Source organism: Pelodiscus sinensis, chromosome 5, assembly GCF_049634645.1.
Source record: "Pelodiscus sinensis isolate JC-2024 chromosome 5, ASM4963464v1, whole genome shotgun sequence".
Taxonomy (NCBI): domain Eukaryota; kingdom Metazoa; phylum Chordata; order Testudines; family Trionychidae; genus Pelodiscus; species Pelodiscus sinensis.
This window is the reverse complement of record NC_134715.1, coordinates 15,207,713-15,232,802: the sequence shown is the minus strand read 5'-3', so window position 1 is coordinate 15,232,802 and position 25,090 is coordinate 15,207,713. Positions and strand designations below refer to the sequence as shown.

At 43.3% G+C, this 25,090-nt stretch overlaps 3 protein-coding genes across 11 annotated transcripts in view; 1 reads left to right on the top strand and 2 right to left on the bottom strand.

Annotated features, from left to right (window-relative positions):
* Positions 1-7,127, bottom strand: part of LOC102463931 (putative E3 ubiquitin-protein ligase HERC3) — a 114,534-nt gene extending 107,407 nt beyond the window's left edge. For 6 of the 8 annotated variants that reach the window (XR_012904022.1, XM_075929569.1, XM_075929573.1 and 3 more), the window contains exon 1: positions 6,752-6,899. The gene's annotated coding sequence lies outside the window, so the exon portion shown is untranslated. Of the gene's footprint in view, positions 1-12; positions 144-6,751; positions 6,900-6,989 lie in introns of those variants that run through there. The other 2 variants (XM_075929570.1, XM_075929572.1) reach the window with 2 other exon arrangements.
* An 854-nt stretch (positions 7,128-7,981) lies between these two features.
* LOC102463678 (E3 ISG15--protein ligase HERC5) overlaps positions 7,982-25,090 on the bottom strand; it is a 64,051-nt gene continuing 46,942 nt past the window's right edge. The window contains exons 18-24 of the mRNA XM_006111053.4: positions 18,082-18,225; positions 16,999-17,165; positions 15,570-15,636; positions 14,971-15,053; positions 13,946-14,129; positions 11,620-11,719; positions 7,982-9,705 (exon numbers count right to left, since the gene is read on the bottom strand). Of these exons, the coding sequence (XP_006111115.2) occupies positions 9,491-9,705; positions 11,620-11,719; positions 13,946-14,129; positions 14,971-15,053; positions 15,570-15,636; positions 16,999-17,165; positions 18,082-18,225 (960 nt within the window). The 3' untranslated portion in view covers positions 7,982-9,490. The remainder of the gene's footprint in view (positions 9,706-11,619; positions 11,720-13,945; positions 14,130-14,970; positions 15,054-15,569; positions 15,637-16,998; positions 17,166-18,081; positions 18,226-25,090) is intronic.
* On the top strand, positions 22,675-24,667 carry LOC102463421 (phosphatidylinositol N-acetylglucosaminyltransferase subunit Y). 2 transcript variants are annotated; one of them, XM_075929579.1, is made up of 2 exons: positions 22,675-22,900; positions 23,856-24,148. In XM_075929579.1, exons 1-2 carry the CDS (start codon positions 22,695-22,697, stop codon positions 23,995-23,997), a joined length of 348 nt encoding a protein of 115 aa, XP_075785694.1. In that variant the 5' UTR covers positions 22,675-22,694; the 3' UTR covers positions 23,998-24,148. The 2 variants fall into 2 exon arrangements, with proteins under 2 accessions (XP_075785694.1, XP_006111114.1); XM_006111052.3 differs by having other exon boundaries at positions 22,760-22,900; positions 23,944-24,667.

Below are 25,090 nucleotides of genomic sequence, written 5' to 3'. Positions count from 1 at the left end.
GAACACAACCACCTCAACCTGTGGTTTGCATTAACATCGCCAGATGAGAGTAGTATTGCAGCAGATCATGTTGTTTGCAGAGATTCTCCGATGGTAAGCAAAGAAGAGACGTCTGCAAATACCAACTTTCTTTGATGTGGTATCTGCAATACAATAGCAAAGAGCAGGGAGTTCTCAAACTTTGTGATACCTTGACCTCCTCTAAATTGCTCATGACCTCCCCCCCCCCCAAGTTGCTTGTGACCCCCCGGAGAGTCGGGACTCACAGTTTGAGAAACGCAGGCAAAGAAGAAAATCCCTCACTGCAGGGGATATTTTTAGTAATGCCTTCCCAGATGGGAGAGCTATGAGGCTGCTATCTATCCTCTGCTCAAAACTGAAGGACATGATGTATTTAATGTAAGTGAGGAAAGAATCAATTTTACTAGATTACCGGTACAAATGGGGGAAAAAAATATCAAAAGTAGGAAGCCTGTCAACCTACTGGATGGCCAAGATGCTAAATGAAGCACTCAAAGACAGTAAAGCCTTTGCAAAGAAACTAAATTAATGCTTTGTTTCAGTCTTCACTAGGCATGTTAGATAGTGATTAACTGAATAATCATGTAACCACATCAAATTTTAGTGGTTACATGATTATTCAATAATCCCCGGAGCCAGTGCACTCCCAGCCCCACTCCTGGGGAGCCCACTATGACTCCATGCTGCTGCCTGTAATACAGAGGCAGCAGTACAGAGAGGCAGCAGCCCCTTTCTGCGAAGAGGAGGTTGGGGGGGGCAAGAGAGAGGGAGAGTGGTCTGGCCCACGAAAGCTCATCATCTAATAAACCATCTTGTTAGTCTTTAAAGTGCTACATTGTCCTGCATTTTGCTTCAGCTACCCCAGACTATCACGGCTACATCTCTATCACTATTCTCTGTCCACAGTGAGCCTGGGCATGCCATGGACAGAGGCTGCTGCACAGAAGCCTCCCCTGCCCCCCACACTGCTGTCTGACCCAGCACAAGGAACCCTTTGAGCTCCACTCGTATCAACGCCCACTTCCCCTCCCCCACGCTGATGCCTCTGAGCAAGCAACTCACAGGAGCTAATACACACATGCAGCCAGCGTGAAAGCCAGCTTCCTTTGTGTACCAGTTCCTGCCTGCCCCCTCACCCTCCATATCAGAGGCAGTAGTGCGGGGGGGCAGGCAGCTCCACAGATCTGATGCTTATGGGGAGCTGGCTTAAAACTGGCTCTTGCTTCCCCACCCTCCATTGCCCCGATAGAGAGGCAGTGGGGGTAGGGGGGAAGTGGGGGAAATGTGTCTAGTCAATAAGATTAACCAATAAGCCTAGGGTTATTAATACTTGACAACACGTTGACATCCCTAGTCTTTGCAACTGAGGACATGAGAGTCCCAAACATAAGACGTTTGTCACCTAAAAAGAATATGAGGAACTATCCCAGACTGAGGTGTCATTAGAGGAGGCTTTGGAATTAATTGATAACTAAACAGTAATAAAGCTTCAGAGGGATAGCCAAGTTAGTCGGTAACAGGAAAAACTTAACAAATAGTCTAGTATCACTTTAATGACTAACAAAACATGTAGATGGTATCATGAGTTTTTGTGGGAAAAACCCACTTCTTCAGATGATCCTGGGCAAACTGTTTGAAATAATAGTAAAGAAGAAAATTGTCAAACACACAGATGAATAGAACTTGTTGGAGAAGAGTCGACCTGGTTTTCGCAAAGGGAAATCATGCCTCACCAATCTACTAGAATTAATTGAAAGGGTCAACAAGCATGTGGACAAGAGGGAATTTAGTTGATATAGTGTACTTAGACTTTCATTAAGCCTTTGACAAGGTCCCGGACCAAAGATTCTTAAGCAAAGTAAACTGTCATGGGATAAGAGGGAAAGCCCATTCTCATGGATTTGTAACTGGTTAAAAGGAAACAAATAAATCGTCAGCTTTCAAAAGGGAGAGAGGAAAACAGGGGTGTCCCCCAAGGATCTGTACCCACACACTGGCTATTAAGACCTGCACAGGGACTCAGGGCTGCCAAGACTGGGAAAGAGGCATTTAGGGAAAGAAGATTTCATTTTCAAAAGTTCCATATGAATGAGTGGGCACACAACAAAAATCATTCCGCATATAGACATAAAATAGTAGAGCCAACACTGGTCTGTACTAGGACCAACGTTATTCAACATATTCATAAATGGTCTAGAAAAAAACAGGATAAATAGTGAGGTCACAAAATTTGCAGGGGATATAAAACTGCTCAAGATATTTAAGTCCCAAGCAGACAACAAAGAGCTGCAAAAGGATCTCACAAAAGTAGGTAACTGGACAATAAAATAGCAGATGAAATTCAATGTTGATAAATGCAAAGTAATGCATGTTGGAAAACATTCCCAACTATACATATAAATGATGGAATTTAAGTTAGCTGTTATCACTGAAGAAAGATCTTGGAGTCAATGTGGATGGTTCTCTGAAAATAGCCACTTCACGTGCAGCAGCAGTCAAAAAAGCAAACACAATGCTGGGAATTAAGAAATAAAACAGAAAATATACTGCTGCCACATAAATCCATGGTACGCCCACATCTGGACTACTGCATGCAGAAGTGGCCACTGGGGATGTGACTGTGTACATGGTTACCCGATGAGCCTGGGCTCATCGGTTAACCCTCATGGTTACACGAAGCCCCCCCTGCTGCCTTTGGGGCAGGTGGGAGCCAGTACGCATGTGGAACCAGCTTTTAAGATGGCTCCCTGCACAGGCCGGTTCCCACGAAGCCACCCCTCTCGCCCTCGGCCCTCGCACCGCTGCCTCTGATACAGAGGCAGTAGCACAAGGGTGGAGGTGAAAGGCAGACGCCGGTGCTCGCCTCCCTCTCCCCAACACATGTAAATGTGAAACTGCTGAAAATTTTCAGTGGTTTTCCCTGGTGGCCCCCTGGACCCTCCTACACTAGTTGCTCCTGAGTGAAGACACTGCTGTTTGTACTACTGACAGAATTGGCTTCTACCTGTGTCTCACAATGCCCGCCCCAAGCTCTGTTCAGTGTTTTGATCTTTGTTGCCCTGCAGAAATGCACACACACACCCTTCAAATCTCTGAAAAGTATCTGACAGATGAACATGCTGCTCTATTTGGGGAACAAGGAGCAAATTACTGGACCGTCCCTGCTCTACGCAGGCAGAGATAAGGATATTAATAGCTATGTGATTAACTGGTTAATCGATAAGCAATTGCTTATCAATTAACGATCTTGATTAACTGCAATAACCCTCCCGCCATCTCTCCATGCTTTGAATTTAAAACTTACACCAGCAAGCTGGCCCAGCCCACCAGTCCAAGTTTTCAAGGAAGAGCACCCAGGGTAGCTCCTGCCTCCCTGACACAGAGGCAGCAATGCAGGGTGACAGGGATATTCCTTAGAAGTGGGGCCAGGAACGAACTGGCTGCCGGACCTGTCCCTAGGTAGGAGCACTGAGTAACCATGTAACTGCTAAGAATTTTTAGCAGTTAGTTGATTATTAAAATTACTATTTTTTAACATCTGCAGGCAGAACAGGCTGCTTTGGGAGAGACTGCTGTGCCAAGCAGTGCCAGAGCTCATATGAAGAATGTATCTCCTGCCCCCAACTCAGGATAGGTTAGTCACCCTGTCCCTAGACACACCAATCTCCTCTTCCTCCCTCTGTCCCATACCTGATCAGTTGAAAAGCATGCCCCTGGAAAGATGTGTTTGAGAACTTGCGTCATGTGACATTATATCTTGATAAACTTAAAAAAACAACAAATGGTCTGGTAGCACTTTATAGACTAACAAAACATGTAGATGGTATCATGAGCTTTCATGGGCACAGCCCACTTCTTCAGATGACCAGAGTGTTGGATGTCCAGATACTAAAATAAATAGGAGGGGGGGGAGGAGGAGAACAAGAAGAGGAGTGGGTATAAAAATATTAAGGGGAAAGCCAAGTTGGAATGTAACAGGAAAAACAGTCATAAGCACCTAAAGACTAGATAGTCAAAAGAGGCAGATAAGAACCATTAGTAGGCAATAGAGAAGAAGAGTACTAACACCAGGCACCATACACACAGAGTCATTGGCTCCTTCATTGTTTGGTCGGTTGATAATGTCCCAGCCATCCAGTATTTTTATTTAATCCATTAGCATGAGTATCAAACTTGTGAATGAATTGTAGTTCCAGTCCTTCTCTGTGCATTTGGCTTGTGGAAGTGGTCTGTAACAAAACAGCCACTTGAAGATCTGTTAATGAATGCCCAGGTAGATTGAAGTGTTCCCCTACAGGTTTTTGTATGTTCCCTTTACGGCTATCTGATTTGTGTCCATTAATTCTTTCCCGTAGGGACTGTCCAGTTTGTCCAATACATATTGTAGTGGGGCATTGCAGGCATTTGATGACAGATTACATTCCTGGATGTGCAGTTAAATGAACCTCTGATTTAGTGGCGTATGTGGAGGCATTGCAAATCTTTCCCAAAGCACCTGCAGACAGCTGTGCAGTAGAATAGTCACCACAGTGCACTGCTCTCTGTGTCAATGAGATCTGTTAGTGTGAATGCACAAGGAGATAGTGTGCACATGCAGCAGCTGTTTTAATTAAAGCAGCATAAATTGTGCCAAGAAAAATTAGTTGTGCAGACAAAGCCTATCTAAACATAGGTAGTTCTTTTTTTACCAACATAGTATCTAATAGTCTCCTCGTGTGATTATAGGAAGTTACCTAACCAACCTCAAGAGCTAGAAGCAAAAGTGTAAGATGATAAAAATCCATTTTTCTAGAATATTTGCCATGCCTTATGCAAGATGGATGGAAGCCAATTTTTGTTCTTAAAAATCAATTGTATGCAAGTGAACATGGAATCAGGACCCAAACTTGTGAAACACAGCATTACTCAGGTAAGCAGCCCCAATGAAGTCAGTGGTGCTACTCACATGACTAAAGTTATACATGCGGGCTGTGTCTACACTGGGCCACTTATTCTAGAAAAGCAGCCGCTTTTCAATTTTTCTGTAAAATTGTCAGTGTTTTTCCGGAAAAACTATGCTGCTCCCATTCGGGCAAAAGTCCTTTTCCGGAAAAACTGTTCCGGAAAAGGGCCAGTGTAGACAGCACAGTAGTCTTTTCCGCAAAAAAGCCCCAATCGCAAAAATGACGATCGGGGCTTTTTTTCGGAAAAGCGTGTCTACATTGGCCACGGACGCTTTTCCGGAAAAAGTGCTTTTCCGGAAAAGCATCCTGCCAATGTAGATGCGCTTTTTCCGGAAATACTTATAACGGAAAACTGTTCCATTTTAAGCATTTCCGGAAAAGGGTGCCAGTGTAGACGTAGCCACGGTGAAAACTGTTTGCAGGATCAAGCACCCTAATGTGCCTGTGCAATTTTAGAATATCTTTAATGCTCTGACAAGGAGTCCTGTAGCACCTTATGGACTGACTAAGATGTATTGGAGCATAAGCTTTCGTGGGCAATGACCCACTTCGTCAGATGCATGCATCTGACAAAGTGGGTCTTTTCCCACGAAAGCTTATGCTCTAATACATCTGTTAGTCCATAAGGTGCTACAGGACTCTGTCAGTTTTGCAGATCCAGACTAACACAGCTACCCCTCTGATACTTTAATGCTCAGAGGTACTGTACAGCATAGAGCATTAACCTGTTAATAAAGATTTTCTATATGGGTTAATGTTTCATATATTACTCTATATGTATGCAGCTAGATTAAACTAGATGCATGCAATAGATGTGTGCAGAAACATACCCCTTTGTAGACTGACAAATCATGGCAGCCATTCACAATTCCTGAGAATTTTGCAACTGGCTACAAAAACCCCAACTTATTAAAGCCATTTCTCTATCAACGTACAGGTAGGCTAGTGTATAATCTGTATGCACAGAATGTAGAGGATGCCCAATATCTAAGTCACAGAGACTCACTCACTGGTAACATAAACCAGTTTATCTTTTACCTTACTATCCCATTGCCAAGGTGCAGTTTGCAGATGCTGCTTGCACATGCATGCACATTCACAAGTATAAAAGCTCCATGCTCTGGAACACATGGCCTGCCTTCCAAAGATGCTGCAGAGCACCTGAGGCTGACAGTCAGGGTTTTTTCAGCATCTCTGAAAATATCAGGCCAAAAGAAACAAAACACTGGTCTTTGCCAGGCGGGGAGAGAAATGGGTAAAAAATAAACACTCAAACTATAGAACTAAGTAGGTATCTCTACTGTAGGTATCAAACACGAGGTAGAAACCCACAATAAACCCAGCTACATTTGACGCTTGGATCGTGCCAAACTCTGCAAGAAGGCAGCTGCCTCACTAATGACCAACCCTTACTCGATTAGCTAAGTTGCTAGAGAAAACACAAAAGCCCCCGTCTTGCAGGAAAAGCCCGGCTGCCAATGCCGGCAGGGACAGGAAGGAGAAGCGGACGGGAAGCTGCCTGAACCAGGGCTCGTGTCCATAATGATTTTGGCTGCGCTCCGCGGCAGCTGAGCGCATCGCTCACAAGCCCTGGCTTCGCCCCGACACGGGAGCGGTTCCGGCCCCTCGCCGCTGGGCGCGGCCGGGGAAAGGCGGCTGAGGGGCCAAGCTGCCAGCAGCGGCCTCCCCTCCGCAGTCACAAGCCCGGCCCCGGGCTTCCCCAAGCTGCCCACCCCTGCACGGGCTCTAGCAGGGAGCAGCCCGGACAGGGCGGCAGCGCCACTCACCTCCAGCAGCTGCCTCCGGCTAGGCTGGGCCTTAGCCTACGGGACCCTCACAACAATCACAAGAGCAGCCCGCCCTACGTCGCTGACTGACACGTCGAGATGTCCAATGGGAGCCCCAGTACTATTCTGGCTGCACCAATCGTCGTTTCCTAGAAGGGCCGAGCTAATGCCTGGTTGGACAGGAGAGACAGGAAGGCGGGGACGCGCAGCTATTTGTCAACCCCGACCGCGAGCTTACGTCAGTAGCGTGGGCTAGCGGGCGGTGGCTGTTCCGGGGAAGGTGTGTTGAACGTGCGGAGGCGCGACGCCGCCAACTGTCCGATGTGCGCCGCGCGCAGACCCGCGAGCCCCAAGCTGCCGCGGCAACCCGCCGTCGTCCTGCGCATGCGCTGTGACATCCGTCATCAGAGGCTGGGCGCTGCCGGGGGGAGCAGAGCGGTTGAAGCTGTGGCGCGGGCCAGGACGTTGGTTCTCTCAACCGCCACACGCGCTCAGCTACTGCCGGGCCCGGCCCCGCCCACACCCCGCTCCCCCCCACGCCTGCGGTAGGCCTGGGGGGGCTGCGTGTTGATGCCAGGCCCCAGAGCAAGGTGGGGGGTGCGAGGGTGCCACGCTCCTGGAAAGGGCAAGGCCTTCAGCAGAAGGGGTAGAGCCAGAGGCAGCCAACCCCTCCACACTGCCTGGTGCAGGCCCCCTGGGGGGGCGCTGGTGGCTATACAGCGGCCCTCCTCTTCCCCTGCAGCAGCGGGCTGCTTATACAACAAAGAAAAACACTCTCAACTGTAAGTGTGAAAGACTCTTGTTTATTTCAACACTTTCCTACACACAGGGCTAGCCTGAGCCATTCATGCACCCTGGGCGCATGGCGCATGTGCAGCCCTGCCCCCAGCCAGTCCAGTCTAGAATGGGACACCCCAGTCAGCCCCTAGCTTAAGCCAGCTCTGCTTACCCATGAAACTTGTTTTAGCTACCTGACCATTGACATATTCAACAAGGTCTATCAACCATGCAGTACTCGGGGTAAGCCATGAGTACTGCTGTCTGACCGTGACAAAGATGCAATATTTAAATGTTTTACAAGCAACAAAATATACAGAAGAATGTAGTCTGGAGTGCTTACAATATTTCATAATGTTATCCATGCCTTGATCGTGCAAAATACAGGCAGCTCCCAGAGCTCACTACGGGATCCATTCATATGGAGCTGTTTGTGCAATTGGACCTTAAGAGTTCAGCAATGCCATTTATTTTAAAATATATAATGCTTCTGAAAACAATAATTGCTTAGGAAACCAAACACCCTGTAAAAAAACTACTTACAGCCACATCATTTTGATGTTTGTTGGAAATGCAAGGTCCTTGCATTAATGTTTTAAGAATACAGCTTCCAGCAAAGTCTACAGTCCATGCAGAGGGAGCCAAATGGCAGAAAAGCCTCTTCTGGGGGAAAAAAACTGAATGTATGCAAATGCAAGCACTATTCCTCTTCTGGAAACCCTCTGCCCCCCCCCAGTGTAGCTGTACCATTAGAGGCCTTTGAAACCCCTAGGCGTGAACATGTGGGAAGCAGCAAGATTCTTTTAAATGGTGGGAATGTAGGAAGCATGAGCGCTAAGATTGGGAGAGTGATTTTGCCCAACACAGAATTTCATTAGGTAGTAAAGTTAGATCAGCAGTGGGTGTGGTCCCGGAGACATTTTGTTTACTGCTGCCCATGTGCAGGGTTGTCAGATTCCGCTGGTTTCCATCCATGTAGTTTTTTCCTACTGGTGTTACTAAACTGACATGCACAGAAAGCAAGGACATGTGAAGAAAGTGTGTGCTAATTGCACGCAACATTTACCAAGAGCCATGCACGCCCTCTGCATTCAAATCGCTGCTGTGGTTCAGTTGGCACACCCTACAAATTCTGGGTATGCAAGCGCAATCAGCAAATCTACCACGTGACAATCTTGCGGCCCATTGAGATGAAGGAGGGCCACTCGTGACCCTTCATTAGTCTAGGGGTACGTCTAGACTACATGCCTCTGTCACCAGAGGCATGTAGATTAGGCTACCAGGCATAGGAAAATGAAGCGGCGATTTAAATAATCGCCGCTTCATTTAAATTTACATGGTTGCCGCGCTGAGTGTCGCGCGTGGGTCAACCAAAGGCATTTGTCGACCACCCAGGTATACCTCATCCCACATCGAGTTAGATGTGGGGACAAAAATTCCAATTATATACATTGTCAAACTAGTATAAATCATATTGTATAATCATTATGCAAATGATTTCTTTTGATACATATTAAGGCTAGGATTTGGAATGGAATATAAGACTCATTCACACAAATCCAAATGCTCAACTCTCTTTGAATTTCAATGCCTTAGATACATATACTACCTAGGTCCCTTTGAAATCCCTGTCATATAAAAAAAATCTCTCTCGATGTATGTCTATATACTTTCTATCCATTGTAAGAGAGATCATTCATGGAAAAAGTCATTTTATCAATACCAATTTTGGTTTAGTCAATGTTGCATTTGGTTAGTTCAGTGTCTGTTCTACAATATAGAGGTGATTCTCAGGCCTGGAGTCAAAGGCAATTCCAATAGATGAATGAATCTGAATGGTTTTTAAGGTGCAGTAAAAAATAAGACAGGATTTGGTTGTCTCTCCCTCAACAAAAGCTAGCAATGGAAGAATATTACAAGTAAGATATGAAAAAAAAAATTTAAATTCCTCTTGGTCACAATTTACGATAGGCTAAATTTTTCATAAAGCTCTAAGGCAGTCAGGAACTTTTCCCGAAGGATTTCTTCATTGCTGTATCTGGGCAGCATCAAGATGCGATAGCAGGTATTGGCAATGGGATAGAAATAGTCTGGGTTTTCTTTTTTAAGGTCTGCAATAGTGAAATCAAAATGTCTCATTCCTTCAGCAGGGATTCGATCTGTTCCTGTCAGAAAAGCTAAGGGGAGGAAAAGAAAAGAAAGTCAAACAGATACAGACAAAAGACACACTAAAATAATAATACTGAGGTCAGGGAGAAAAAGAATTGCAAAGTAAATATACAGGTAATTGCATAAGATACTGGTTTTGTTTTTTGTTTTGCATTGAGGCACTGTCTACACCGTGTCTTTGCCACAGGAGCCTATGCAAATGAAGTGCAGATTAGCATATCACCATGTTTCATTTGCATAGGCTCTTGCGGCAAAAGCCGCAGTGTAGACAAAGCCATAGTGTACTTGAATATTTTGAAACCTTTCTGTCCTGTGAGGAAATTTTTATATTTTTTGTCATACCAAAAAGTCTAAATTTCAAAACTTTTCATGGAATGGAAAATTCATGAAAATGTCAATTACAAAATGTCTTAACATTTTTGTGCAACATTTTAAATCAAAATTAAACATTTCAGTACTCTCAAATTTGAAACATTTTAATTTGGTTCAGCAAACCAAAGGGAAAATTTTAATGATGAACCAAGTCAAAACGAATTGGGGTCCCTCCTGAGCTATTATGGCACTTGATGGGAGTTGTAGTGCTGGTGCTTAATGTCTCCATTCTCCTCTAGGGACAGGACTCCCTTGCTGGTTGAACCAGCATGATATATCATGGAAAATGCAGTTCAGAGAGCACTTGCCCATAGAAGAAAATAAGTTATGAGTTACTGAATGACAATTTCCATAATGCTCTAGGACAGTTCATGTAAGTACAGATTAATGCTGAACTGATCTGAAACTAAACATGTTGGTTCATTTTAAAAAATCAAAATGTTTTCAATTTGGGTCTATCTGACCCCAAACATTTTGTTTAGATTTTTCTGGAAAATCAAAGAGCAAAATTTAAGTTTTCCTTTAGAAATGGCATTTTCTGTCGGAAAAATATTTGACAAATCTGCACACCAGCTCTACTAATAAGTTTGTTAACCAAGCAAACAGAGAATTGGGAAAAATGGTAGAAGTCTCTGCTCTAACACACACTTCTAAATTATTTCTAGCTGAACTACTTAATTTCATGCTATGGCTGTAGTTCATTATTCCATTAGTATCCAATGTCATGTTCTTTCATTTCTAGCCTTCTGAAGTCAATGGGGTTACATTGATGAAGAATTAAGTAGTAGATATTCTTCCGTTTAATCAAACTAAATAAAACTCATGGGCTGTGTCTAGACTGGCAAGTTTTTCCTAAAAAGTAGTTGCTTTTGCGGAAAAACTTGCTAGCTGTCTACACTGGCCGCTTGAATTTCCGCGAGAACACTGACGATCTCATGTAAGAAATCAGTGCTTCTTGCGGAAATACTATGCTGCTCCCGTTCGGGCAAAAGTCCTTTTGTGCAAAGCTTTTGCGCAAAAGGGCCAGTGTAGACAGCTCACATTTGTTTTGCACAAAAACGCATCTAGATTGCTACGGATGCTTTTCCGCAAAAAGTGCTTTTGCGCAAAAGCGTCCGTGCCAATCTAGATGCTCTTTTCCACAAATGCTTTTAACGGAAAACTTTTCCATTAAAAGCATTTGCGGAAAATCATGCCAGTCTAGACGTAGCCATGAGGTAATTGCTGTGAAGCTAATCAAGTACCTCATGCTTCAGCTGCATTCTAGTTCATGACTTATCACCTCCACTGGATCTCTATTAGCCTTAGATTGAATAAAGTGAGATCACAATAGATGTTAGGAATAAAAGAAATACAGTAAAATGCACTGGGGCAGAATCCAAGAGAGACCCATAGAAAGAGAAATAAATTTGGCAGAGAAGGCTCTGACATGGAAATGGTGACAACAAGCTAAATGCAGAAAAAAAAACAATTTACACAAATAATTATTTTACAGCCATTTTTTAAATAAAGAGAATATTTAGTGCATTATTTAATGTGCCTCTTATTACCAAGAAAATTCTTTTTCTTTTCTTCTGGAAGTTCATGAAACAGAGCCCAAAAATTCTTGATGGTTTGATCAGACTTTTCATAATCTGTGTAGTTTGTATTCTGTCAATGAGAATAAAAATAGCCCTGCCCAGTTAATCTAGACATGTAAAACTGGAAGGCACCTTGCAATGTCATCTAGTTCAGCCCCCTGCGCAAACTATTATAAAGACAATCCCTTATACCGTTGACTGATATTTTGTTTGTGATTCACTATAATTCTCAGCTCCCTTTCTGTAGTACTCTTTTGTAGGCTGTCGTTTTCCATTTTATATTTGTGCAATTGTGATCGGGGCAGCCCTAGACTAGCTGCCAGCAACTGGCGCCCTAGAAGAACCATACAATCGGCGCCCCCACCTCCAAACCCCTCAATAATATTGCGCCACCATTTGGTGCCCCATTTAACTTGGTGCCCTAGGCAACCGCCTAGTTCGCCTATATGGACGGGCCACTCCTGATTGTGATTGATTATGCCTTCCTAAGTGGAGTTCTTGGCATTGTTCCTTATTGGATTTAATCCTATTTATTTCAGACCATTTCTCCAAAAGATCATCTTGAATTTTAATCCTATTCTTTGGAGTGCTTTTAACTCCTCCCACTTTTGTCATTGTCCACAAGTGAGCGCTCTAAGCCATTATCCAAATCATTTATGAAGATATTGATTAGAATCATAACCAAGATAGATCTTGCTGGATCCTATTCAATATGCCTTTCTAGCTTAATTGTGAACTGTTGATAACTATTCTGAGTACTCTTTTCCAGCTAGTTATGCTCTTACCTTATTATGTTTGTCTAGGCTATATTTCACAACTTGTTTATGAGAAGGTCATGTGAGAATCCAAAGAGTTATTAAAGATGAGATATATCACAGCTATTGCTTTCCTCCTATTCACAAGGCTTGTTACACTTTCAAAAAAGGATACAGGCAGTCCCCGGGTTACATACAAGATAGGGACTGTAGGTTTGTTCTTAAGTTGAATTTGTATGTAAGTCGGAACTGGTAAATATTGTAGGGGAAACTCTAGCCAAACATTTCTCCAGAGCTCAGTTTTATTCTCCCACACCTCACTTCCTTCAGTCCTTTATTCTCAAGCTGAGGTGTCTGCTGAGAAAAGCCGTTCCGCATCTCCCTGGTCTGCTGGGAGGAGCGCTAGCTTCGCGTCTCCTTGGTCTGCTGGGGGGGAAACAGCTAGTGCGGGATTGCCTCACCCCGTTTGTAAGTAGGGATTCGATGTAAGTCGGATCCATGTAACCCGGGGACTGCCTGTATTCGGTTGTTTGGAGAGGTGAAAATAACTTAAATTTCTTACAGGCATTGTCATATTGCAACCCCTCCAAAGGGGTTAATACATGGGATAGGGGAGTGGGTGTGATGTGGGCCGGGGCAATTGAGGTGCCCCCATCCCCAAGATCTGTATCAGGATGCTGCTTGCTGTTCCCCTTTGCTATACTCAGAGCAAGAGCAAAGCTCACAGCGAGAGTTGCTCACTCCTCTGTCCCTTGCTCTCAGCAGCCAGGAGGTAGAAGAATGTGTGCATGTTTTACACTTTTCTCTTGCCCGCTGACAGTGACAGGAAAGGAAACAGCAAGCAGTATCCTGGTAGGAATCTTGGCTTCAATCCCCCCTGCCTTATTTAAAGGGTACTTGGAGGGTGTTGGGTTGGGGCAGCTCCACACCAGTGAGGGAGCACTCAGAGCCATCCTCTTTCACTTGCCTGGCTGCCTGCTACTTATCACAGCAGCCTGTAGAGAGCCCTTGGGGCCCAGCTGGAAGTGCACCACACCACAACCAAACCTTCAGTGTTGCTCGGCGCATGCCACCCAAGGCTCTGGCAGCAACTTAAAGGGCCCAGGGCTCCAGCAACTGCTGCTGTAGCATCAGTGGCCAGGAGCCCCCAGCCCTTTTAAATCAATAATTCCCAGAGTAGCTGCCCCCTTTGCCCTCCCCTGTCAGCTGGCCTGTTATATGCACATAATCAGCAAAGGCACCACTCTCTTGCTGTCTTACTTTGAGTGCCTAAATCATGATGTTTTCTGGAGCACGTGCCTCTCCAGATCACATTTCTTTAGCTACGGAGCTCTAAAATGAGACAGTGGGAAAATCATCAACATTTTAGTCCTGAAATAACGTGTAGCCATTAGGGTTAATAAATTGGGTCACTAGTTTGAACTTAAGTGAAAAGTCCCTCATCTCTTTTCAGGACCCTTCTTTCATTCAACAAAACAACTAAGACCAGGAACCTATAGTCAGCAAATAAAGCAGGTGCATGTGCTGCTGAATTAAATTACCTCTTCCAGCAGCTCCCAGTCATATTTTGTATGTCCACGGAAAACAGTTTGGAACTCAATAGGAAGGAAGAGTTTCCACTTTTTAGCTGGACATCCTCTTAAAAACCCTTTCCTGAATTCCTTGAATGGTCTCTTTACCGATTCATTGAATACGTAGTTCACGTACAAATTAATGTATTCTTTCCTGCAAAGATATCAATTGAAAGCTATTGATTTCTTGCTTCTACTGAAACAGTGAGCAGCAACCTATAACAGGTCATTCCTGAAGGTGGCCTTAATCCAACACATGCAAGAAACTTTGTGCACTGAATTCAATAGGATTACTTATGTACATAAAAAGAAATGATTGTCAATTCAGTCACAACCATGAATGCATTTCCTGTACTATTTTTATATTTTATAAACAATTAGTAGTCCTGTGGCACTTTAGAGACTAATAAAAATGTATATAGTATCGAGATATTTTATAAGGTCATTCTTATTATTTATATCATAGTAGTAGCCAAAGGCCCCAGAGTATGACACGGCAGGAATTCTTTATCTTGTGTTGTATGTACATTTATGAACAAAATTCCTGGTCCATTTTCTGCTGTTTTATGGTGGTATAACTCCCGTTTAAGTCAACAGAATTATTTACATGGTTTTAATTCAGTTTGATTCTTCATTTTATTTGTGATAGGAATATTCTACTCTCTATATAACCTCCACCCATTTTAAATAATATACATAGGGCTTTCAGTTTCAGAGGTTTTTAACCTAATTGGACCATTTCTGATTTTCTGCATAAGATAGGCCAAATACCATCATCTTCCAGTTACCCCAACATTGAAGTTATTTTTGATACACTGAAAGGCTCATGAACTTTTACTTTCAACTATCTTTCTGTCCTATGTAACAAGCAATTTGCTCATGAGAAAAATCTTAGTACCAATACACATATTTAAATCTAAACTTCCTCCATGACAAACTAAAACATTAGATGCTCAAAGAGAAGGGGAGGGAAGGACAAAGAGATTATGAATTACCTGTTATGCTTTGTGATTGGAATGTCTGCCCCATTTTCTTTAAGTTCAATGGAAACTATTGATCCTCCTTGTTCCTTCATTATCTACAGCAGTCAAAGGTCAAATAAAAATTAAATGCTTGTTTAGCAATACCATTCTTATTTTTTACAGGAGGCCAGATACTGCAAACACTTATGAAGGTGAGAACTTAACATGTATGATCAATTGTGTTGAATCTCATTGGGGCTATGTCTGGACTACAGAGTTTTTCCAGGATATCACAAGTATCCCGGAAAAACTGCTGTGTCCAGGGAATGCCTCTGCTCTTCTGAAACCTTTTTTTTTGGCATCCCTGTAAACCTTGTATTACGAGGAAGAAGGGATGTTCCAAAAAAAGGTTTTTTTTCTGACATTTGGTGAAGTGTAGATGGGCCAGATGTCGGAAAAGCCTCTTCCGAAAAAAGCAGAAAAAGCTATGCAAATTGTGGTTCGCAATTTGCGTAGCTTTTTCTGGAAGAACAGTGTAGTGTAGACATAGCCTAGGACAGCTTATGAATCAAGTTACTCTATGTAGAAGTATTTGCAGAGTTGGGCTTATAAGCAGGATGATAATGGCTTACTGTAAAATCCATCATCATATTCTCAAGGATGTCGTCATAGTCTTCATTCAGGATTTCCTGAAGAGCCCTGTCAGAGAAGAAGCAATGTAGAAATGGACTCTAATTTTTGTTAGCACAAGTTAGAAAAATAGTTTCTAATTCAACACATAGAAACATATTTTAAGTCTTACACTTTATGTGGCACTGTTCATTCCAAATGTCCCCCAAATTAGTCTCTAATTGGTGAATGGTCCTATTGACGTAAGTAACTGTGTCCAAGTCTGCTATGCTTATTGAAAAAAAAAAAGAATTTCAACCTGGCCAGCATGATGGTAGAGAAGAATTATTTTGAACTGCATGGCAGCACCACACAGCAGTTCAGGACAAGAAGTGAAGTTTTTTGGGGTTTTTTTGCAGGTTCCTTGATGTAATTCATGGTTTGTTTTTTTAATTTTGTGAGAAACACCTCATTGCCATGGTGATAGATGCTGTGCAAGTTAGTGACATAAGTGAAGTAGCATGGGGAGGAGGTTGGGTAGGCAGAGTGCAAGTAACCAAGCTGGAATCTGTCCAAGACACTGGTACTAACAGACATGTTCTTACAAAATAAAAATCAGTTCCCATGCAAGCTTTGTAATCTTGATCTCTTAGGCTATATTTACACTACACCGTAGTTTGAAATAAGATACACAATTTACGTAGCTCAAATTGTGTATCTTATTTCGATCTTATTTCACTATCCTGCTATTTTGAAATGTCTCTTACTCCTTGTGGAATGAGGTTTACAGGGATGTCAGAATAGTGAGCCCAAAATGATGGGCTTGCTGTTAAGATGCAGGATAGCTATTTCAGGATACTCCAGGATCTCGAAATAACGTTGCAGTGTAGATGTAGCCTTTACTTCTTATTCAGAATGGGTACCATGGGATCCCCATCTATGATGACAGGACATCTGTTCAAAACAGAACTGCGGAGAAGAATATTATCTACTGAATAACCATCTCCATCTATACATATCTGAAATTTCCTCTTCAAACCCTAATGGAACCAAAGCTTGGGGTCTCAGCTCTGACGTGAAATCAAAGGAGCGACTGCAGCACATGTAGATATACCCAAGCTAGCTGTAATCTAGTTAGAGTGAGAATCAATAGCAGTGAAACTTCATCATAAGAGCCCCGGGTAGGCTTGTACAGCCTATGCTGAAGCTAGTGAAGTAACTGCTACTGATACTCATGTTAACTCAATTAAAGCTAACTCAGGTTTCTTACATGTGCTTCATGTCCATCTACTGGAATGAATTATCATATCATAAGCAATATGATTCTTTGAAGGCATGCACTTGAATTTACTGCTGTTAGCTGTGGTTTTAGTGATTTCTATGCACCACAAATTAAACTCTCCACAATTTTTATTTCATGGCAAAAAGCTTGGGGAAATTGTTTTATCATACCTCCCTTCTATAGGAGACAGCTCTTTTAAGTCTTCTAGAGTGGGTGGAATATCCAGCAACTTTTTGTACAGAGCTAGAGGGAAAAGAAAGGGCGCGATCTTCATATTATACAGTGCCATTCCAAACAGAGTACCAATCAGGAAAAAGGTGTCATCACTTCTTGGAACCTGATTTGTGTGGTTAAAAAAAAAAAAAAAAAAACCTCTTATTACTGACTTTTATTTTAATTACACTGGTGAAGGAGTGCATCTAGTCAGGTTAAAGACAGGAGACAGGGCTCTGTGAATTGTATTCATTCTTTTTTTTTTTGCTACTGAGTTCCTGGTCAAGTTACTTACACTTACAGTCACTGGGTGCATCTAGACTGGCAAGATTTTGTGCAATTTGCGCAAAATCTTGCCGCCTGTCTACACTGGCCACGAGTATTTGCGCAAGAACACTGACTTTGTACTATACAAAATCAGTGGTTCTTGCTCAAATACTTTGATGCTCCCACTCAGGGATAAGCCCTCTTGTGCAAGTATTCTTGTCCATCGGAGATTTCTTGCGCAAGAGAGCATCTACACTGGCACGGATGCTTTTGCACAAAGGCACATGCCAATATAGTCGCTCTCCTTGCGCAAAATCATGCCAGTCTAGACGCAGCCACTATGTCTAACCTACAGTTGGAAGGTGTGATTGCAGCACATGTAGATACACTTGAGCTAAGTTTGATCTAACTTGATCAAAGCTAGCTTGATTATCCATAGGAATGAAGCTGCAGCAGAGATAGTCCCTGCCACTGTAGCATCACTGCAACTGTTACTTGGGCTAGCTTCAAAAGTTGCTCAGGTAGGGCCTGCAATTATACCTCCTGATTGCAGTGTAGACATGCCCAATTGGTAAATAAGGAGGTAACTGCATATATACAGACTCCTGTGCCTGTTATTTAACAGCACAAAATATGAAGGCCCTACATATGAAGTGGAAACTCCTTTAACTGAGAATCTGGTCATACGTGGGACGCCAGGATTTCCCCAAATAGACACTGAGCTTGCAGGATACTTTTCTTAAATTAAGATTAAAAATAATATCTTAACTCACCTGAGAAGGAAACCAAATCAGCTTGGAGTCCTCAAAAGTTTTGAATATCTGTGCTTCTGGACAACACAGTTCCCTTGTAATGATAGTGAAGAACTCCTGGGACAACCCTCCATCATCAATACCTTGTTCTCCAATGAACTGCACCTGAATAGTTCCCCAAAAGATCCAAAAAAAATCACTGTTCTCATGTCCATACTGAAATGATCACATGCACAACTCTTCCCAGCACTAGATTGTTACTTGGGCCATGAATCTGCAAAAAGCTGAATGCAGGCACAAGGGGCAGTTCATGCATATGAGACTGTAGGATTGTCATTCCCACCTCTGCAAACAAAAGCTGCAAAGTGAATACCCACAAAAGATGGAGATGGAAGAAGTAAAAGGTATAAGGGCCTATGCCACAGTATTGTCAACTGTCACAATTTTATCATGAGTCTTGTGCTAGTAGGTATTTTTCTGAAAGCCTCAGCTCTAGGAATCATGTGCATATGTAAGAATCTCCTCTTTCAATTTGTGGGGGAAAAGTCTAGCTTTTGTAGTTGCAGAAGCAAGCTTGAAAACATGAATATAGGGTCAAAAAACAGAAAGCAATGAAAAATAATCTGAACTATATTATTTTTAAAGATCATATGCATTTTTAAGATTGTTTTATAATTTTGGGGCTCCAAATAGTGGTTTTTTGAATGTTTGAAGTTGACAGTACTGTACCATAGTCTGACAATTTAGATCCTTATCCCTTATTTATCCCAAGGCACTAATTCTTCCCTTGCCCAGTTTTTCACAAATTACTTCACCAATATTTTATGTTTTTAAATTACTATTTTGTCCTTAGTGCGGTTGAAAATGCCAGACAGCCATTGGCATCCACTGTATTATTGAGGAGCCACACCTGAGTGTTAGTATGCATAAGGAGTGAAATCCTTACTCCAGAGAAATTAGTGACAACACTTCTATTGACTTCCATGGGCACAGGATATCATCCTCAGGCTTACTGTTGGTCTGCAACCCATGGGCTATGTCTACACTCGCGGCTTCTTGCGTGAGTAATATGCAAATGAGGCTAAGCATGGAATATCGCCAAGCCTCATTTGCATACCTAATGAGCCACCATTTTTTTCAGAAGAGGCTCTTGCGCAAGAAGGAGCGTCTACACTGCCCCTTCTTACTCAAGAAAAACCCTCTTGCGCAATGCCATTCTTCCTGTCAAGTAATAGGGGTAACGGCATTGCACAAGAGGGTTTTGGTAGCGCCGCCCCTTGGTCAGTTTCAGCAGTGGCTGAATCGGGGAAGCCGGGGGCAGAGCAGCTCCAATGGTCCAGCTGCCCGGAACACTTCCGGGTTCCTGATGGTGCCGGACCATCAGATGCCAGACCAATGGAGTTTTACTGTATATGTATTTATTGTTGGGCATCATTTGTATATGGGTTCTCAGAAATCTCTATACTCTCAAAAGGTGGTTAAAGCTGTAATTTCTTCTTGTCATTTTGGTGGTAATAAATCACATGAACTTTTGGGTCACAATAATTTCAGAATCTCTGGATAGAATAAATTACCCAGGTAAGAGTGGCCTGAACATCCAAGCCTGACTGTTGTGTAAATAAAAGCAATACTTCGTTAATTGAAAATGAGTGTTAGACATTCTTACATGAAAAAGTAACATATACAGCAGTCACATAGGTCCCAGTTTAAAATGTAAAAGAATCCAAGGAAATGTCCTCAAGAACATCTGCAATTCAGGCTCTCACTCCCATTATTTTGTGCTCTCTCATTCCTGACACAGTACATCTCTCTCGCTCTTTGGTTTCTTTTCTCATGTATGTGCTTTCTTTGAATTTCATTCTATTCCCCTATGCATTTTTCTACTCCAGTTTCTTTTATGTGTTCCCTTCCTCACTTTGCTCCTCCATGTCACCTTCTAGTTGTTTTGTTGCTCCATTCCAGCTGTACTGTATCAGTTGTAAATAGCATTTTCAAAATCCAGTAGCAGTGTCCACATTTGAAAGAAAATATGGCTTCTATGACTTCAGTTACTTTTTTTTATTACTGAAAGATTTGGTAGACCACCCTTTTCTGGCAGGGAAGCTCTGTGACATTGAACACGAAGTGCTGTAGTGGGGCATTTGATGACCCAGTTTGAGAGTTTAGATTTTTTCTGTATCTCAGCAAGTTTTCAGGTAGAAATATGGGTTATGGGGAAGAGCTCATATGCCAAAATTTAATATTTTTCTCTTATTTTTATGCTGAATGACATTAGGCACCAAGTATTTGTTATTTTTGTTTCTTCTTTTTTTAAACTCAAGGTTAAAATTTAAACACCCTAGATTTTCTTTTTCCAGTTTCCCACTGGAACCATTTGTCCTGAACAAGGTATAAATCTCTGAAAACAAAAGTTTAGAGTGGGGCTACTCAACTTTGGAAGCCCCGGGGACCATGATACTCACAGCACATGCCGAGGGCCACAATTTAAGTGTGGTTGCATAAACGTGCAAATATATATGGAAATAGCTTCTTTCACACTGACAGGCATGAATACAAAGATTGAGCCATAAACCACAGTGCCGCACCCAAATCATAGAGCTGGAAGAGACCTCAAGAGGTCACCAAGTCCACCTCTCTGCCCAAGGCAGGACCAATCCCACCTAAATCAACCCAGCCAGTGTTTTGTCAAGCTGAGACTTAAAACCTTTAGGAATGGAGTTTCCACCACCCCTTAGGTAGGTAACCCATTCCAGTACTTCACCACTCTCCTAGTGGAATAGTTTTTCCTAATATCCAACCTAGACCTCTCCCACTGTAACTTGAGACCGCTGCTCCTTGTTCTGCCATCCCTCACTACTGAGAACAGCCTCTCTCCATTCTCTTTGGAATCTCCCTTCAGGAAATTGAAGGCTGCTATCAAATCCCCCCTCACTCTTCTCTTCTGCAGACCAAACAAACCCAAATCCTTCAGTCTCTCCTCATAGGTTATGCGCTCCAGACCCCTAGTCATTTTGGTCACCCTCCGCTGGACCCTCTCCAATGCGTCCACATCCTTAATATAGTGAGGGGCCCAGAACTGGACACAATACTCCAGGGCTGCGTCTGGATTGGCATGATTTTCCGGAAATGCTTTTAACGGAAAAGTTTTCCATTAAAAGCATTTTCGGAACAGAGTGTCTAGATTGGCACAGACGCTTTTCCGCAAAAGCACTTTTTGCAGAAAAGCATCCGTACCAATCTAGATGCGCTTTTCCGCAAAAATGCCCCAATCGCCATTTTCGTGATTGGGGCTTTTTTGCGGAAAACAAATCTGAGCTGTCTACACTGGCCCTTTTGCGCAAAAGCTTTGCGCAAAAGGGACTTTTGCCTGAACAGGAGCAGAATAGTATTTCCACAAGAAGCACTGATTTCTTACAGTAGGAAGTAAGTGCTTTTGCGGAAATTCAAGCGGCCAGTGTAGACAGCTGGCAAGTTTTTCCGGAAAAGCGGCTGATTTTCCAGAAAAACTGGCCAGTCTAGACATAGCCCAGGTGTGGCCTCACCAGAGCCAAAAAAAGGGGAATAATCACTTCTCTGGATCTGCTGGCAATGCTCCTCCTAATGCACCCTAATATGCCATTAGCCTTCTTGGCTACAAGGGCACCCTGTTGATTCATATCCAGCTTCTCATCCACTGTAATCCCCAGGTCCTTTTCTGTAGAACTGCTACTTAGCCAGTCGGACTCCAGCCTGTAACAATGCTTGGGATTCTTCCATCCCAAGTGCAGGATTCTATATTTGTCCTTGTTGAACCTCATCAGATTTATTTTGGCCCCATCCTCTAATCTGTCCAGATCACTGTGGGCCAATCAGCACCTCTCAGGCTCTGCCCACAAAGCTAAGCAGCCAGCATTTCCCACAATATACCCTGGCAGTCCCAGCACCTCCTCCCTGAGAGCTAGAAATGCAGACATCCTGTACCTTTCTGTTCCAGCCAGCCTGTGCACTTGCATCTTTCAATGCTCACTCCATTGCCTTGCCATTGTGGTGCATGTTCCCAGTAGAGGCCATCTTCAAAGGATCCCACCCTCCTAAACCCAAATTGCATTGTGGGCTGCAAACAAATGCCCCCCGGCTGTATGAGGCTCTAGACAGCTTGTTGAGTAGCCCTGGTTTACAGCACTCAAGCTCTAATGTGTTGAGCAAGATTTCAAAAGAAATTCCAATGTCCCGCTGAAATCAACTAACAACCTGAACACCTGCTGACAAAGAAAAAACAATCTAAACTCTACAAAAACTGTGTCATCACAATGAGATTTAAAACAGACTGAAAAGTAACCCCCTAAAAGGAACGGTCCCTAATCCTGCCACAGCAGTACAATGTCAGGTCTAGGGGAGCACAGATGTGAGAACTGCCCAACTTTTCCAAAGGTGCCCAAGCAGCTGCCGCTCCGCTTCCAGATCCGGTTGAACGCGAAGGGAGCGGGACCCATCCGTCGGTCCATTCACCCACTGTCAGGAAAGCTCAGCGGCTGGGAATGGCGCCGTTCAGTGGGCGCCGCGGGCAGCGCTCGGGGCCGGGAGGCGGGTCCCTGTCGCACAGGAACTCGTTGCAGAGCCGGCGGCCCGGTGAGTCAGCAGCAGGCGCGGCGGCCATGCGAGGGTGGTACGGGAGCAGGACGCTAGTCTCAGCGCTGCTGGGCGGCCAGTCCCAGCCTTCGGGAGCTGCTGCTAACAGGCGGCTGCGGGTTGCAGCCCTGAGACGCGCCTCGGGCGGGCAGAAGGGCCGGGAGCAACAGCAGCTCTTCGATACGGCTCTGCTGCAGTTCCTAGTCTGCCCTCTCTCGAAGAAGCCACTGAGGTGAGGCCCGTCCCTAATGCTCCTTCCTGCCCTTTGCCGCAGACGCATTCCCCCCTGCACCTCGGCAGCGGCCAGCCGAGTGACCCTCCCCATCCCCCTTCTTCGGGGATACGATTTTCACTAAGAGTGACAATTTTATATGCGGCTGATTTCAAAGCAGGTGTGAAATTTCACTGTCTCATTGAACATAGCAATTGCCCTTAATCACAACAGAGGAGCTGGTTTTAAACTCAGCCCTAAAGCTAGTTTGAACGATAACATATCCCATCAGTCCATCTTGGGAAGTCACTGGCTTTCCTGTTTCTGTAGTTTCCTGTTAACTGAATTGTACATATCCTCTTGCTGGGAGGCGGTTTAAAATGGAAGGAGCCTGTATGTCAAATACTCTCAAATACTCTCACTTCATTTTCACCTGTTTCCCTCTATGGGCATGCTATTTGGACCTACTAGGATTAATAAACACAGCAAAAATTGGAACTAGAATATAATCTTTTGCATTCATGACTGGGACACATGCTCTGCAGAAGCTCCAGTTTGCCATAATTTATTTTTACATCTATCTTCTATATTGCAGACACAAACACAATAATAAAATACTGCATGAGTAAGTAACTGTGAAATACTACCAAGGTGAATGGAATTTTCTACACAATCGTAATTCCCAACTGCAGGGGCATAAGGTGCCCAACTGGTTAAGGAGTTTTCATTTTCATAATTTAAATGTTATACATTTTGTTATGAAGAGAGTTGCATCCTGCCTCCATTCTATATAGTATCTCTTACTGAAGGAATGTTTTTCTGCTTTGAGAACTTCCTGATTACTTTGTTAGGATAATTCTAATATTTTTTAGCTACATATGTTGATCATTATTTCATTTGTCTTCTCACCCTCAGTAAACATCCTCCCACCAAGTCTTTTTATCTACTGTTCACATTTTTTACATTATTTGATCAGGTATGAAGAATCCACTAATGAACTAATTAACCAAGAACTGGGCATTGCGTATCCAATCACTGATGGCATTCCTAATATGATCCCTCAGGCCGCAAGGATGATTGACAGAAAGATCCAAGATGAAGAATCAAAGAAAACCTAGATAGCTGTTCTTAACAGCAAAACCTGAGCACTAACCTACATCCACAGTACCTGGGAAGAAAAATGTTCCTGTCTCTGCCTACGCTAACTGTACTTGTTCCACTATTGTCCTTAGTTGGTCTGCTTTATTCAGCCAGTGTGGATGAAAACTTCCCAGAGGGCTGCACCAGCACAACGAGCTTGTGTTTCTACAGTCTGCTTCTTCCTCTTACCATACCAGTCTACATGTTCTTTCACCTTTGGACCTGGATGGGTATTAAACTTTTTAGACACAATTAATAAGGCAAAAGCTTGGAAGGCACCACAAAAATGACTTGCTACCCTTGTGGCTGCTTTGGGTGTGTGGGGGGGGAGGGGAGGAAGAGCCCCCACCCCCACCTATTATATTACCCAAACCTTACTATTATATTCCATGCTGTTGCAGTAGTCTCCTACTCAAGACTAGCAATAGTGGAGGTCTTTATTAATTCTTCCAATGCCATCTGAAAATGTAGCTTTTTGCACAATGGCCTAATTTACTGCTAGGAGAGAAATAATGTTCTCTTGTTCCTCCTCCATAGTCCCATTAAAACCTATGGGTGTATTTTAAGGCTACACCACAAGCATGTCAAGGGTGCTGTATCTCTTTGATAAAGAATAAACTTTGTGCACTGATTCATTATTTTAAATAGGTTCTCTGTTGCCTTGCTGGCATGACTTGGTGTCTGCAGTGGAGTGCTATGGAAATAGAGTATAATAAATCAAACATATCTGCATGTGCTTTACAGATTCTGTATTAAGAACTCTTCAGACACTACTGAAATGCAGCCACATTTTAGATAGCATCCATGTAGGCATCTGTAATTCTGTAGGTTTTATTTAGATGTGGAAGTGAAAAGTAGTTTTTCTAGTTAAATTATAGGGCGAATTAAGAACATAAGAATGGCCATAATGCATCAGACCAAAGGTCCATCTAGCCTAGTATCCGATCTTCTGATAATGGCAAATACCAGATGCCCCAGAAGGAAGGGAACACAACAGGTAATCCTCACAGGATCCCTCTTTTGTCACCCATTTATAGACAAACTAAGGACATCATTCCTACCCATCCTGGC